The following is a 14,662-nucleotide window of genomic DNA, read 5'->3' as shown; positions in this document are numbered from 1 at the left end:
GTAGCCACAGGAGATGTGAATAGAATTTTAAGAACAAGAAACTGTTTAAAAAGTAACAAGTATGCTTGGTGAACATCAGAAGTGTGAAACTAGTTATAAGAAACCAAGCAGGTACGCAGCCCTCAAGTGTCATAGTAAACAAACCATGATTGGGCAGGATCGGCAGGGAGCGGGCTTGGGAAGCACAAGGTTGCACCTGGGATTCTGGAAACCAGGGACGCCAGCTGTGCTCCTTGTGCCTTATGCAGAAGGAAAATAACATTTGCATGCCAGCAAGCATTACTTCGTTCATTCTCTTAACATGAAGTAGATATGATTTCCATTTTGCAAAGCGGAAATCAAGGCTCAGAGAACTGAAAGGTGGGTGGAACTGGACAGGCTTTATTACTTATATCAAATGAATAAAACACTGGCATTCCTATATGTGGATGTGGGTTCCCTAATTTATCAGATCGTTCTTTGGAAAGGTTTTTTAGCTCTATTAGATTTTTACTATATTAAATGTTTCTTTTAAAAAGCTGGGCCATCCATTAGGCCACGTTAACATGAGTCTTGCTAGCGTGAACATTAGCGATTCTATTGTTTGGTTTGGCTAACTTAAATTTATAATATCCCAATTTACCACTAATTTTCAGCTGTTTTAGATACTGTGCTTTCCTTTATCTTGTATTCTCTTTAACCCATCCAAAAAATATTTCAGCTAAATTAAACGTGGGTGTTCCCTCCTTGAATGCTAAATGCAAGGAACCCCACTCTAGAGGATGTACTCTCATCACTACAGAGGAGAAAGCTAAGGTGCAGGAGCATGGGGAGATGCAGTTAAAGTAGGCTTTGCAGTCATTGCCTGGCTTTAATCCTTCCAGGAACTTACTACTTTGTAACCAAAGGCATGAAAACCTCTGAGCTTCTACTTACCCACCTGGCATGGGGTCTTACCAGCATGGGATTGTTGTATAGAACGACGCTTGAGATTATTAGCACAGTGGTGACCTTCATTTAGGTGAGCTATGGATGAGGAAAGTGAGGAGAAGTAGGCACTTACCACGCCGCGGATGTAGATCATCTTTGTTTTATGACACATCCCTTAGTGCTCCGCGATGCCCTTTTCCATGTCTAAATTTGAACAATGACACCTATGTTCTCTCATTGTACCCAGCCACCTCAGGCCCTAATTTACCCTACCTTATCTTTTTTATCAGATATGAATGCCTTAATCTCTTTAAAAATTTGAGCTTTACAAAAAGGGTAACGTGCTATATATATGTTATTTACTAAGACTTGCTTTTAAATCTCACCCTGTTAAGAATTCCTCTGTAGTTTCCACCGCTGATAACTGACGGCCACTTATTTGCTGGACCTTTGAGAGTTTTATTTTTCAGCACTGCTTTAAACGTTACCAGAGATGTATCTTGATGTCCAATTTTACAAGATACACCAGCCACTTGCCCAAATGGCTATAGTAACATGTACAAATGGTCCTGTACGCTGGAGTGAGGGCAGTCGGGGCCAGAAAGTCCTGCTCAACTCCTCAATCCCATGGCCCCATCTATTAATTGCACAGATGTCCCAAGTGCCTGGCACCTAACATGCTCTGAATACACAAGAATCATGTTATATAAATCCAAGTTCTAAGGTGGCCCTGGCATTTTGAAAAGCAAACCAATTTCCACTTCATACCACCATTCAATCACCTCTTCCCCCAAAGCTACTTCACGTTAGGTTTTCAAAAATCTGAGGCCTGGATCACCCCCAACAGTGACTCTTATTCAGGTCTAGAGGACAGAGCCTGTCATCATGAAGTCATGCGGGTAGTCCGGACAAGGTGTCTGCTCTGAACCTTTCTCCTCCTGCGTCTCCATGCAGTTCTCAATGCTGCAACCAGCTTCTTCTTTCAGGAAGACACCACTGAAAGCCAAAGTTCATCTTTACCCAACACATCCCCAGAACTATCAGTAAGACGAACAGCAGCAAAGAGCTCAGCTTTTTATTGAACGTGCTACTGAAGAGGTTCAGTCGAAAAGACCAAAGCCCATGTCATCATCAGACTCTTCAGATTCTTCTTTCTTTGCGTCCACTTTCTTCTCCTCAGCTAAAAACAAAACAGAGCACAGCCAGTTACCTCTCTAAAACCCCAAAGGGCTCCAGGCCCTTCAACTTTCGTGGTCAAAAATACCCTAGATTTCCCTCATCAAACTACGCCTCTGGTTTTAAGATCTCTATACATCGTCTACTCTTAGCAAACGAAGAACAATTCTGCCTATAATACTTCTGATCTCCACGCTCCGATACCAAGTTTCCTACCTGGGGCAGCAGTGGTGGAGGGGGCGGGACCTCCTGCCGGTGCAGCACCAGCTGCTGGGGCAGGTCCACCTGCCCCCACATTGCAGATGAGGCTCCCGATGTTGACATTGGCCAAAGCCTGCAATACATACGCATATACAGGTAAATGCTTAGTCCTGTCCTTTTGTTCCAGCACCAAAATGCTGGCTTAACTTGCTAGGAGAAACTTCAAGCTTCCTTAAACACTCAAACCAGGATGCTTTCCACAGTTCATGACTCCTCCTTAGAGTGAATTCAATTTTTTATACTACTATGTACTTCTAGGACTTTTCCCAAGGGAATTCACTGAAGATGATTTAGGAACAATGTGTCCAATCTTTCAAGTCTCACGGCTGAAGGACACAAGGTGAATAGTTAGAGGCTATCAGTTTCACTTGCCAGAGATTAAGTAACCTACACAAGGTAGCCAGTGCTAAGTTCCTTGGGTAGGAATCCGGTTTTCATTAGTCTTTTATATTCCAACACAAAATAAGTGGTCAATAAAAGGCCATCACTATGCTGGCAGGATTTGCTTGAAACAGCACAGGTAGTATTACCTCCTGGGTGACCCTTTTATGAAGGAATGACCTGGTTAATATATTTTCCTCATGATTTTAGAACAGAAGGAAAGAGACAGCAGAGTCTGAGACCAAGAGAAAAAGACAAAGACATGACAAAGCAAAACCTTAATTCGCTCCCAGAGTTAGAAATGTGAGGAAATCATTGCTCGTACTTGGACAAGTCCAGTGGAATTCTGGCACTTCTGGAGTTTAGCATAAGCACCTGACTTAACGGTCTTCCAAAATTTACTTCTCCAAATCACTGCCACCATCACCTTACCTTTGCAAACAAGCCTGGCCAGAAAGGTTCAACATTTACACCGGCTGCTTTAATGAGGGCATTGATCTTATCCTCCTAAAACAAATAAAAACGGCAATCCATCATACAGCAAAGTTTAGCTTTCGTAAATGTCTCCGAAATACTGCAAACTGAAAGCAAATCACTCTTAACGTGGGTACCAAACTACGTTTACCCAGTTCAAATATTCTACCGGCATCGCATGTATGCTAATTTAAGACGACTCTTTCTTCCACTCTAAAGGCAAAAAAAAAAAAGAAAAAAAAAAGCCTCTGCTCTTGTGTGCCAGGTACTTTGCACAGCCTCGAGTTCATCGCTGCCACTTCACAGGCTGGGACCTGCCCAAGTCACGCTGCTATTTTAAGTTGTGAGGCAAGGCCAGAGGTGGAGCAGAGCCTCTACACCACGCAGCCAGGCCCCAGGGGGTCTTCTCAAGAGCACGAAAGGAAATCACACCAAATGGAGGTATAAAGCGTCCTGGAGCATTTTCTAGCTGCGGATGAGGCTGCCCACGTGTTGCACAAATTACATAGAGATTGTCAAAACTGGAGCGCGCCGCCGCCAAGTAAAAGCCACTCCCTCCGGGGCGGGCACGTGGCCGAGGCCCCAGGCCGCCCGCACATGGGACCACCCGATGGGCGCCCGTCCCGCCCGTCCCCCTCCGTCGGGGTGTCGATGGCCGCGGCTCCGGCCAGAAGAGTCCGCCCCGGACGCCTGCGAGGGCGGGTAACCTGCAGCCCGCCACCGGCCCACGCCCGCACTCACCGTGACCGTCACCTCATCGTCGTGTAGGATGAGGGCCGAGTAGATGCAGGCGAGCTCCGAGACGGAGGCCATGGTGCGGGCGAGGGCTAGGCAGGGTCTGCCGGGCGCGGTGCTAGTCGCCGGATGAAGTGAGGGCCTCACCCCAACGCGGCCTTAGCTTCCTCGGAAGGACCGAGCACCTTAGCGGAAGCTGAGGAAAAAGAAGTACTCGCTTTCGCGCAGCCGCTTATACCGGCCACGCGGACCAATCGGCGCCCGAGCCTGCCGGAAGAGGCGGGACTAGAGCCTCTCGCGACAACACACCAAAGACGCCTGCGCAAGCACGTATCTCGCGGCTTTGCGGGTTCAAAAAGTTGCTAGGCATTTGCAGACGCTAGTTCCCGTGGCTTGAGTAACAACTCAGCTTGTGAACAGTAAAAATATTTTTAGCAAAAAGTTATCTAGATAAATAGGTATCACTCCCACCTGCTGTAGCCCGTGTGAGAGTGTTTGAGCAGGCAGTGACCTGCTGAAGAGCAGGAAATAGGTTTTAACCTGGAGGTCCCGGTGCTTAGCGCAGCTTCTCGGATAAAATACTAAGTGAATATAGGAGAAAATGAGAAACCTGCAACGTTACTGTAGCAGAGGCATTTGAGCGCCTACTGTGACCCAGGCACTGAGCCACACTCTGCAAGGATTCATTTAATCCTCACCCAGCATAAGAGGTAAGTACTATTATCTCCATTTTGTGGGTGGCAAAACTAAGGTGTAGGCCCGGTAACTACACAAGATTCCGCAGTCACTACGAGGCCGAGCCTGGATTTGGAATCTAGGAACCTAAATTCAGTGCTTCCTTCTTGTGTGTGCAGAGAGGGATGGGTTTGGGGATTATGAGTAAATTTTGTCTTTTTTTTTTCCCCAAAGCATAAAAGATATATTAGGAATATAGGGGAACTTTCCACTTCAGCTTCATTTTTTTTGTGTGTAAACAAGGGACCTCGTGGTTGGATGTAAACGCCTTGAAACTGTACTTGTGATGTTAAAAGACCTCTTGATGTAACTGCTGTCTGGCTAGGTGTTATATTGCCTTTTTGTGTCCTTTGAAGCTAACGAAACAGGTGTTGGGTTCATGCTGAGAGGTTTTCTTTAGAATTTTTTAAATTGAGGTATAATTGATATATTAGTTTCAGGTGTACGACATGATATTCGATATTCGTTTATATTGGGAAGTGATCATCATAGTAAGTCTAATTAACATCCGTCAATCATACATAGAGAACAAATTTATTTGTGTGTGATGAGGTCTACTCTGTAAGCAACTTTTCAGTGTGTGGTACATTATTAACAGTAGTCACCATGCTGTACCTTACATCCCCATGACTTATTTATTTTATAACTGGAAATTTGTAGCTTTGATCCCCCTTCACCAATTTCACTCAGCCCCGCATCCCCACCTCGGGCAACCACAAATCTGTTTCCTGTATCTATGAGCTTGTTTTCGGTTTTTTAGTTTGTTTTTTGTCTGTTTGTTTAGATTCCACATATAATGAGGTCATACGGTATTTGCCTTTCTCTGACTTATTTACTTATTTCACTTAGCATAGCACTCTCAAGTTCATTCCACCTATGTTGTCTCAGATGGCAAGAGTTTATTCTTTTTTTGCTGAATAGTATTCCATCACATTTTCCTTATCCATTCATCCGTTGGTGGACGCTTAGGTCGTTTCCATGCATTGGAGATTGTAAATAATGCTGCAGTGAACATGGGGGTGCAGGTATCTTTTCAAGTTAGTGTTTTTCATTGTCTTCTAGTAAATACTCAGAATTTCTGGATTTTTTTTTTCCCCCATGGATCTAACTCATGTTTAATAGCACCGATGTGTAGCAAGGACACAAGGTTGACTGACGGAGCCCGGCCCTAGGGGCTCACAGTCCATTCAGAGACACAAGTCTTACAGCGCTGGGCGTGAGTGCTGAAGCAGCCAAGTGCACGAGTGGGCATAGAGGCAGGACTGCTGAAGAGCAGAGGGGAGGGCAGCGTGGGCCCAAACAAGACTAGCTGCTAATGCAGCAGGCAAGTGCCTGGAAGGGAGCAGAGACTAGTGAGGAGGCCCTGCACCCCACCCTCCTGCATCGAAGCTGTCCCAGTGGGCCAGGGCTGCTGGTAAGCCCGTACGTAGGGAAGCACCCTTCTCTGCCAAGACACCCTCCCACTTACACTGAATAGTGAGAGCAGCTGCTTCCTCCATGCAGCCTTCCTTAACTTCCAGTCCAGAGGACAGGGGACCCAGGGAGCAAAGACTGGGGCAGGGGTCAAAGCAGATACTACAGGAGTTAAACGTCCAAAAGGGCTGGCATGGCGGACCCAGTCCAGTCCCAGGCAGAACCGAAGGGGGTGGGTTTGGGGGGCAGTAGTTACAAGGACTGTACAAACTTGATGGGGACTGATCTATGCAGCTCTTTCCAACTAGCGGGAACAGGCCAGGTGAGAAGGCGCTCCCCAACGAGGTGTGGGGATGCAGCCAGAGAGCCCAGTGGGAGGCAGCCTCTGGGCCACTGAGGGAGTCAGAGAATGAGGGGCACAGGGCAGAGGCCATTGTCCTGCTGTGCCCTTGGGTGGCGGTTTAAGGGGAGCCGTTTGTGCCCAGACACGGTAGACCCCAAACAAGTGCATCTCCTGCCCAGCAGTGGGGCAAGTGGACGGGGCACTACCTGGTGCACTATATCTAGAGTTGGCTGGCAATGCCACACTGTCCTGACAGGGGGCCGTGGGGTTCCCTGGCCACGCAGGCCGCTTCATGTCAAGGGGGCACTGCCACACCTGCCCGGGCCGTGTTCGGAATCCAGTGCTGTGGGTTGGGGTGTGGGCCAGATAATAGTAGTTTTAATTTTTGAAGGAACCTCTGTACTGTTTTCTGTAGCGCCTGCACCAATTTACATTCCCACCAACAGTGCGTAAGGGTTCCCTTTCTCCACATCTTCACCAACACTTGTTAGCTCTTGTTGATGATATCCATTCTTAACAGGTGAGAGGTGATAGCTCATTGTGGTTTGTGTTTCCCTGATTGTTAGTGATGTTGAGCACCTTTTCAAGTACCTGTTTCCCATCTGTATGTCTTCTTTGAAAAAATATCTATTCAGATCTGCCTGTTTTTTAATTTGATTGTTTGTTTTTTTGTTATTGAGTTGTATGAGTTTGGTTTTTTTTTTTTGCGGTACATGGGCCTCTCCCGTTGCGGCCTCTCCCGTTGCGGAGCACAGGCTCCGGACGCGTAGGCTCAGCGGCGCCATGGCTCACGGGCCCAGCCGCTCCGTGGCATATGGGATCTTCCCGGACCGGGGCATGAACCCGTGTCCCCTGCATCGGCAGGCGGACTCTCAACCACTGCGCCACCAGGGAAGCCCGAGTTGTATGAGTTTTTAATATATTTTGGATATTAACTCTTTGTCAGGTACATGATTTGCAAATACCTTTTCCCATTCAGTAGGTTGCCTTTTCATTTTGTTGATGGTTTCCTCTTCAATGCAGATGCGTTTTAGTTTATTGTAGTCCCACTAATTTGTTTTTGCTTTTATTGCCTTTGCTTTTGGAGTCAGATCCAAAAAATCATCACCAAGACCTGTGACAAGGAGCTTACTGCTTTATGCTTTCTTCTAGGAGCTTTATGGTTTCAGGCCTTACATTCAGTTCTTTAATCCGTTTTGAGGTAATTTTTTGTGTATTGTGTAAGATAGTGGTCTTTCATCCTTTTGCATGTGGCTGTCTAGTTTCCCAATAGCATTTATTGAATATTGTATATTCTTAGCTCCTTTGTCATAAATTAATTGACTGTATATGCATGAGTTATTTCTGGGCTCTCTATTCTGTTCCATGGATCTATGTGTTTGTTTTTATACTGTTTGATTACTATAGCTTTGTGATGTCTCCAGCTTTGTTCTTCTTTATCAAGATTGCTTTGGCATTCAGGATGTGTTGTGGTTCCATATAAATTTTAGGGTTGTTTTATTTCTGTGAAAAATGCCATTGGAATTTTGACAGGGATTGCATTGAATCTGTAGATTGCTTTGGGTAGTATGGACATTTTATCAGTATTCTTACAACCATGAGCATGGAATATCTTTCCATTTATTTGGGTCTTCGGTCTTTCATCAGTGTCTTAACTTTTCCTTTATTTTTGATATTTTGAATTGTCTACAACGTGTATGTGTATCATTTATTACATATCTGAACCTTAAATTTAACTCCTACTAACAAAATGGTAATCTTTACATTTCATCAGTTATTTCCCTCTTGGAATTTGCCTAGTTTCCTGGAAAGGTGATTCAGTTTTTTGTTTTTTGTTTTCCCCAGGAACCTGCTTTGTTTAATCAATGCCATTATCTCATCATCCCTGACCAAACATTTCCATTGGAATCCCCCAATATAGAGTCCCACTTGGGTTCATCTTAGCCACAAATGTAAACATATCTTAATATCCCAAATTTTTTAGAAAGCTTTTTAAAAAAACACTATCAAGGTTTCTAAAAATAAAACTTGTTTTGAGTGTTCATCTAAATCTAGGAAGCAATTATAGTGGAATCTGGGAGGGAAAACATAAAGTTATTGAAAAATTCAAATGTTTCCAAAGCCAGAATGAATCAGTCCAAAACATACTTCCCTCACCAGTGTACTTAACAAAAAACCGATCTGGTGAATATAATACATATCAACACACAGTAAAACAAGATTTTTCCCATTTTAAACTATACTAATAAGAAATCGTTTTTTTTTATTGTAGTTGTTTTACAATGTTGTGTTAATTTGTGCTGTACAGCAAAGTGATTCCTTTATACGTATATGTACATTCTTTTTTTTAACATTCTTTTCCATTATGGTTTATCATAGGATATTGAATATAGTCCCCTGTGCTATACGGTAGGACCTTGTTGTTTATCCATTCTATATATAAAGCTTACATCTGCTAACCCCAACCTCCCAGTCCATCCGTCCTCCAACCGCCTCCCCACTGGCAACCACAAGTCGGTTCTCTGTGTCTGTGACTCTGTTTCTGTTTCATAGATAAGCTTATTTGTGTCATATTTTAGATCCCACATATAAGGAATATCATATGGTATTTGTCTTTCTCTTTTTTGAATTTTATTTATTTATTTTATACAGCAGGTTTTTATTAGTTATCCATTTTATACATATTAGTATGTATATGTCAATCCCAATCTCCCCTGCCACTTTCCCCCTGTGGTGTCCATACGTTTGTTCTCTACATCTGTGTCTCAACTTCTGCCCTGCAAACTGGTTCATCTGTACAATTTTTCTAGGCTCCACATATATGCGTTAATATACAATATTTGTTTTTCTTTTTCTGACTTCTCTCTGTATGACAGTCTCTAGATGCATCCACGTCTCTACAAATGACCCAATTCGTTCCTTTTTATGGCTGAGTAATATTCCATTGTATATATGTCCCACATCTTCTTTATCCATTTGTCTGTCAAGGGGCATTTAGGTTGCTTCCGTGACCTGGCTATTGTAAATAGTGCTGCAGTGAACATTGGGGCGCATGTGTCTTTTTGAATTATGGTTTTCTCTGGGTATATGCCCAGTAGTGGGATTGCTGGGTCACGTGGTAATTCTATTTTTAGTTTTTTAAGGAACCTTCATACTGCTCTCCATCGTGGCTGTATCAATTTACATTCCCACCAACAGTGCAAGAGGGTTCCCTTTTCTCCACACCCTCTCCAGCATTTGTTGTTTGTAGATTTTCTGATGATGCCCATTCTAACTGGTGTGAGGTGATACCTCATTGTAGTTTTGATTTGCATTTCTCTAGTAATTAGTGATGTTGAGTAGCTTTTCATGTGCCTCTTGGCCATCTGTATGTCTTCTTCGGAGAAATGTTTATTTAGGTCTTCTGCCAATTTTTGATTGGGCTGTTTGTTTTTTTGATATTGAGCTGCATGAGCTGTTTATATATTTTGGAGATTAATCCTTTGTCCATTAATTCGTTTGCAAATATTTTCTCCTATTCTGAGGGTTGTCTTTTCGTCTTGTTTGTAGTTTCCTTTGCTTTGCAAAAGCCTTTAAGTTTCATTAGGTCCCATTTGTTTATTTTTGTTTTTATTTCCATTACTCTAGGAGGTGGATCAAAAAAGATCTTGCTGTGATTTATGTCACAGAGTGTTCTTCCTATGTTTTCCTCTAAGAGTTTTATAGTGTCCAGTCTTAGATTTAGGTCTCTAATCCATTTTGAGTTTATTTTTGTGGATGGTGTTACGGACTGTTCTAATTTTATTCTTTTACATGTAGCTGTCCAGTTTTCCCAGCTCCATTTATTGAAGAGACTGTTTTTTCTCCATTGTATATCCTTGCCTCCTTTGTCATAGATTAGTTGACCATAGGTGCATAGGTTTATCTCTGGGCTTTCTGTCTTGTTCCATTGTTCTATATTTCTGTTTTTGTGCCAGTACCATGTTATCTTGATGACTGTAGCTTTGTAGTATAGTCCGAAATCAGGGAGTCTGATTACTCCAGCTCCGTTTTTTCCCATCAAGACTGCTTTGCCTATTCAGGGTCTTTTGTGTCTCCATACAGATTTTAAGATTTTTTGTTCTAGTTCTGTAAAAAATGCCACTGGTAATTTGCTAGGGATTGCATTGAATTTGTAGATTGCTTTGGATCATATAGTCATTTTCACAATATTGATTCTTCCAATCCAAGAACATAGTAGATCTCTCCATCTGTTTGCATCATCTTTAATTTCTTTCAGCATTGTCTTATAGTTTTCTGCTTACAGGTCTTCTGCCTTACCCTACGTAAGTTTATTCCTAGGTATTTTATTCTTTTTGTTGCAATGGTAGATGGGAGCGTTTCCTTAATTTCTCTTTCCGACTTTTCATCATTAGTGTATAGGAATGCAAGAGATTTATGTGCATTAATTTTGTATCCTGCAACTTTACCAAATTGATTGATTAGGTGTAGTAGTTTTCTGGTGCCATCTTTAGGATTCTGAATGTATAGTATCATGTCATCTGCAAACAGTGACAGTTTTACTTTTTCTTTTCCAGTTTAGATTCCTTTTATTTCGTTTTCTTCTCTGATTGCCGTGGCTAGGATTTCCAAAACTATGTTGAATAATAGTGGCGAGAGTGGACATCCTTGCTTGTTCCTGATCTTAGACGGAATGCTTTCAGTTTTTCACCATTGAGAATGATGTTTGCTGTGCGTTTGTCGTATATGGCCTTTATTATGTTGAGGTAGGTTCCCTCTATGCCCACTCTCTAGGGAGTTTTGTTTTTTTTTTTAACATCTTTATTGGGGTATAATTGCTTTACAATGGTGTGTTAGTTTCTGTTTTATAACGAAGTGAATCAGTTATACATATACATATGTTCCCATATCTCTTCCCTCTTGCATCTCCCTCCCTCCCACCCTCCCTATACCACCCCTCCAGGCGGTCACAAAGCACCGAGCTGATATCCCTGTGCTATGCAGCTGCTTCCCACTAGCTATCTACCTTATGTTTGGTAGTGTATATATGTCCATGCCTCTCCCTCGCTTTGTCACAGCTCACCCTTCCCCCTCCCCATATCCTCAAGTCCGTTCTCCAGTAGGTCTGTGTCTTTATTCCTGTCTTACCCCTAGGTTCTTCATGACATTTTTTTCTTAAATTCCATATATATGTGTTAGCATATGGTATTTGTCTTTCTCTTTCTGACTTACTTCACTCTGTATGACAGACTCTAGGTCTATCCACCTCACTACAAATAGCTCAATTTCCTTTCTTTTTATGGCTGAGTAATATTCCATGGTATATATGTGCCACATCTTCTTTAGCCATTCATCCGATGATGGGCACTTAGGTTGTCTCCATCTCCAGGCTATCGTAAATAGAGCTGCAATGAACATTTTGGTACGTGATTCTTTTTGAATTATGGTTTTCTCAGGGTATATGCCCAGTAGTGGGATTGCTGGGTCATATGGTAGTTTTATTTGTAGATTTTTAAGGAACCTCCATACTGTTCTCCATAGTGGCTATACCAATTCACATTCCCACCAGCAGTGCAGGAGTGTTCCCTTTTCTCCACACCCTCTCCAGCATTTATTGTTTCTAGATTTTTTGATGATGGCCATCCTGACTGGTGTGAGATGATATCTCATTGTAGTTTTGATTTGCATTTCTCTAATGATAAATGATGTTGAGCATTCTTTCATGTGTTTGTTGGCAGTCTGTATATCTTCTTTGGAGAAATGTCTCTTTAGGTCTTCTGCCCATTTTTGGATTGTGTTGTTTGTTTTTTTGTTATTGAGCTGCATGAGCTGCTTGTAAATTTTGGAGATTAATCCTTGGTCAGTTGCTTCATTTGCAAATATTTTCTCCCATTCTGAGGGTTGTCTTTTGGTCTTGTTTATGGTTTCCTTTGCTGTGCAAAAGCTTTGAAGTTTCATTAGGTCCCATTTGTATATTTTTGTTTTGATTTCCATTTCTTTAGGAGGTGGGTCAAAAAGGATCTTGCTGTGATTTATGTCATAGAGTGTTCTGCCTATGTTTTCCTCTAAGAGTTTGATAGTTTCTGGCCTTACATTTAGGTCTTTAATGCATTTTGAGCTCATTTTTGTGTATGGTGTTAGCGAGTGATCTAATCTCATACTTACATGTACCTGTCCAGTTTTCCCAGCACCATTTATTGAAGAGGCTGTCCTTTCTCCACTGTACATTCCTGCCTCCTTTATCAAAGATAACGTGACCATATGTGCGTGGGTTTATCTCTGGGCTTTCTATCCTGTTCCATTGATCCATCTTTCTGTTTTTGTGCCAGTACCATACTGTCTTGATTACTGTAGCTTTGTAGTATACTCTGAAGTCAAGGAGCCTGATTCCTCCAGCTCCGTTTTTCGTTCTCAAGATTGCTTTGGCTATTTGGGGTCTTTTGTGTTTCCATACAAATTGTGAAATTTTTTGTTCTAGTTCTGTGAAAAATGCCAGTGGTAGTTTGATAGGGATTGCATTCAATCTGTAGATTGCTTTGGGTAGTAGAGTCATATTCACAATGTTGATTCTTCCAATCCAAGAACATGGTATATGTGTCCATGTATTTGTATCATCTTTAATTTCTTTCATCAGTGTTTTATAATTTTCTCCATACAGGTCTTTTGTCTCCTTAGGTAGGTTTATTCCTAGATATTTTATTCTTTTTGTTGCAGTGGTAAATGGGAGTGTTTTCTTGATTTCACTTTCAGATGTTTCATCATTAGTGTATAGGAATGCCAGAGATTTCTGTGCATTAATTTTGTATCCTGCTACTTTATCAAATTCACTGATTAGCTCTAGTAGTTTTCTGGTAGCATCTTTAGGATTCTCTATGTTTAGTATCATGTCATCTGCAAACAGTGACAGCTTTACTTCTTTTCCGATTTGGATTTCTTTTATTTCCTTTTCATCGCTGATTGCTGTGGCTAAAACTTCCAAGACTATATTGAACAGGAGTGGTGAGAGTGGGCAACCTTGTCTTGTTCCTGATCTTAGTGGAAATGTTTTCAGTTTTTCACCATTGAGGATGATGCTGGCTATGAGTTTGTCATATATGGCGTTTATTATGTTGAGGAAAGTTCCCTCTATGCCTACTTTCTGCAGGGTTTTTTATCATAAATGGGTGTTGAATTTTGTCAAAAGCTTTCTCTGCATCTATTGAGATGATCATATGGTTTTTCTCCTTCAGTTTGTTAATATGGTTTATCACATTGATTGATTTGCGTATATTGACGAATTCTTGCATTCCTGGAATAAACCCCACTTAATCATGGTGTATGATCCGTTTAATGTGCTGTTGGATTCTGTTAGTATTTTGTTGAGGATTTTTGCATCTATGTTCATCAGTGATATTGGCCTGTAGTTTTCTTTCTTTGTGACATCCTTGTCTGGTTTTGGTATCAAGGTGATGGTGGCCTCATAGAATGAATTTGGGAGTGTTCCTCCCTCTGCTATATTTTGGAAGAGTTTGAGAAGGATAGGTGTTAGCTCTTCTCTAAATGTTTGATAGAATTCGCCTGTGAAGTCATCTGGTCCTGGGCTTTTGTTTGTTGGAAGATTTTTAATCACAGTTTCAATTTCAGTACTTGTGATTGGTCTGTTCATATTTTCTATTTCTTCCTGATTCAGTCTTGGCACGTTGTGCATTTCTAAGAATTTGTCCATTTCGTCCAGGTTGTCCATTTTATTGGCGTATAGTTGCTTGTAGTAATCTCTCATGATCTTTTGTATTTCTGCAGTGTCACTTGTTACTTCTCCTTTTTCATTTCATTGATTTGAGTCTTCTCCCTTTTTTTTTTTGATGAGTCTGGCTAATGGTTTATCAATTTTGTTTATCTTCTCAAAGAACCAGCTTTTAGTTTTATTGATCTTTGCTATCGTTTCCTTCATTTCTTTTTCATTTATTTCTGATCTGATTTTTATGATTTCTTTCCTTCTGCTAACTTTGGGTTTTTTTTGTTTTTTCTCTAATTGCTTTAGGTGCAAGGTTAGGTTGTTTACTCGAGATGTTTCCTGTTTCTTAAGGTGGGCTTGTATTGCTATAAACTTCCCTCTTAGAACTGCTTTTGATGCATCCCATAGGTTTTGGGTCGTCATGTCTCCATTGTCATTTGTTTCTAGGTATTTTTTTACTTCCTCTTTGATTTCTTCAGTGATCACTTCGTTATTAAGTAGTGTATTGTTTAGCCTCCATGTGTTTGTAGTTTTTACAGATC

The 14,662-nt window shown here is 41.7% G+C and overlaps 1 protein-coding gene and 1 long non-coding RNA gene across 2 annotated transcripts in view; one reads left to right on the top strand and one right to left on the bottom strand.

Annotated features, from left to right (window-relative positions):
• Window positions 1–1,965: 1,965 nt before the first annotated feature.
• On the bottom strand, window positions 1,966–4,156 carry RPLP1 (ribosomal protein lateral stalk subunit P1). Its single transcript, XM_029236155.1, has 4 exons — window positions 3,943–4,156; window positions 3,160–3,234; window positions 2,302–2,419; window positions 1,966–2,089 (listed from the first exon to the last, which is right to left on the bottom strand). The coding sequence occupies exons 1-4, from the start codon at window positions 4,012–4,014 to the stop codon at window positions 2,010–2,012; spliced, it is 345 nt and encodes a 114-aa protein (XP_029091988.1). The 5' UTR covers window positions 4,015–4,156; the 3' UTR covers window positions 1,966–2,009.
• Window positions 4,157–4,276: 120 nt separating this feature from the next.
• The window catches only part of LOC114904966, a 44,172-nt gene continuing 33,786 nt past the window's right edge, over window positions 4,277–14,662 (top strand). The window contains exon 1 of the long non-coding RNA XR_003796072.1: window positions 4,277–4,646. This is a non-coding gene — a long non-coding RNA (uncharacterized LOC114904966). The remainder of the gene's footprint in view (window positions 4,647–14,662) is intronic.

The sequence above is a fragment of the Monodon monoceros genome, unplaced genomic scaffold (assembly GCF_005190385.1).
Source record: "Monodon monoceros isolate NGI ecotype Baffin Bay Population unplaced genomic scaffold, NGI_Narwhal_1 Super_Scaffold_21, whole genome shotgun sequence".
NCBI lineage: Eukaryota > Metazoa > Chordata > Mammalia > Artiodactyla > Monodontidae > Monodon > Monodon monoceros.
This window is presented reverse-complemented; position numbering and strand designations above follow the sequence as displayed.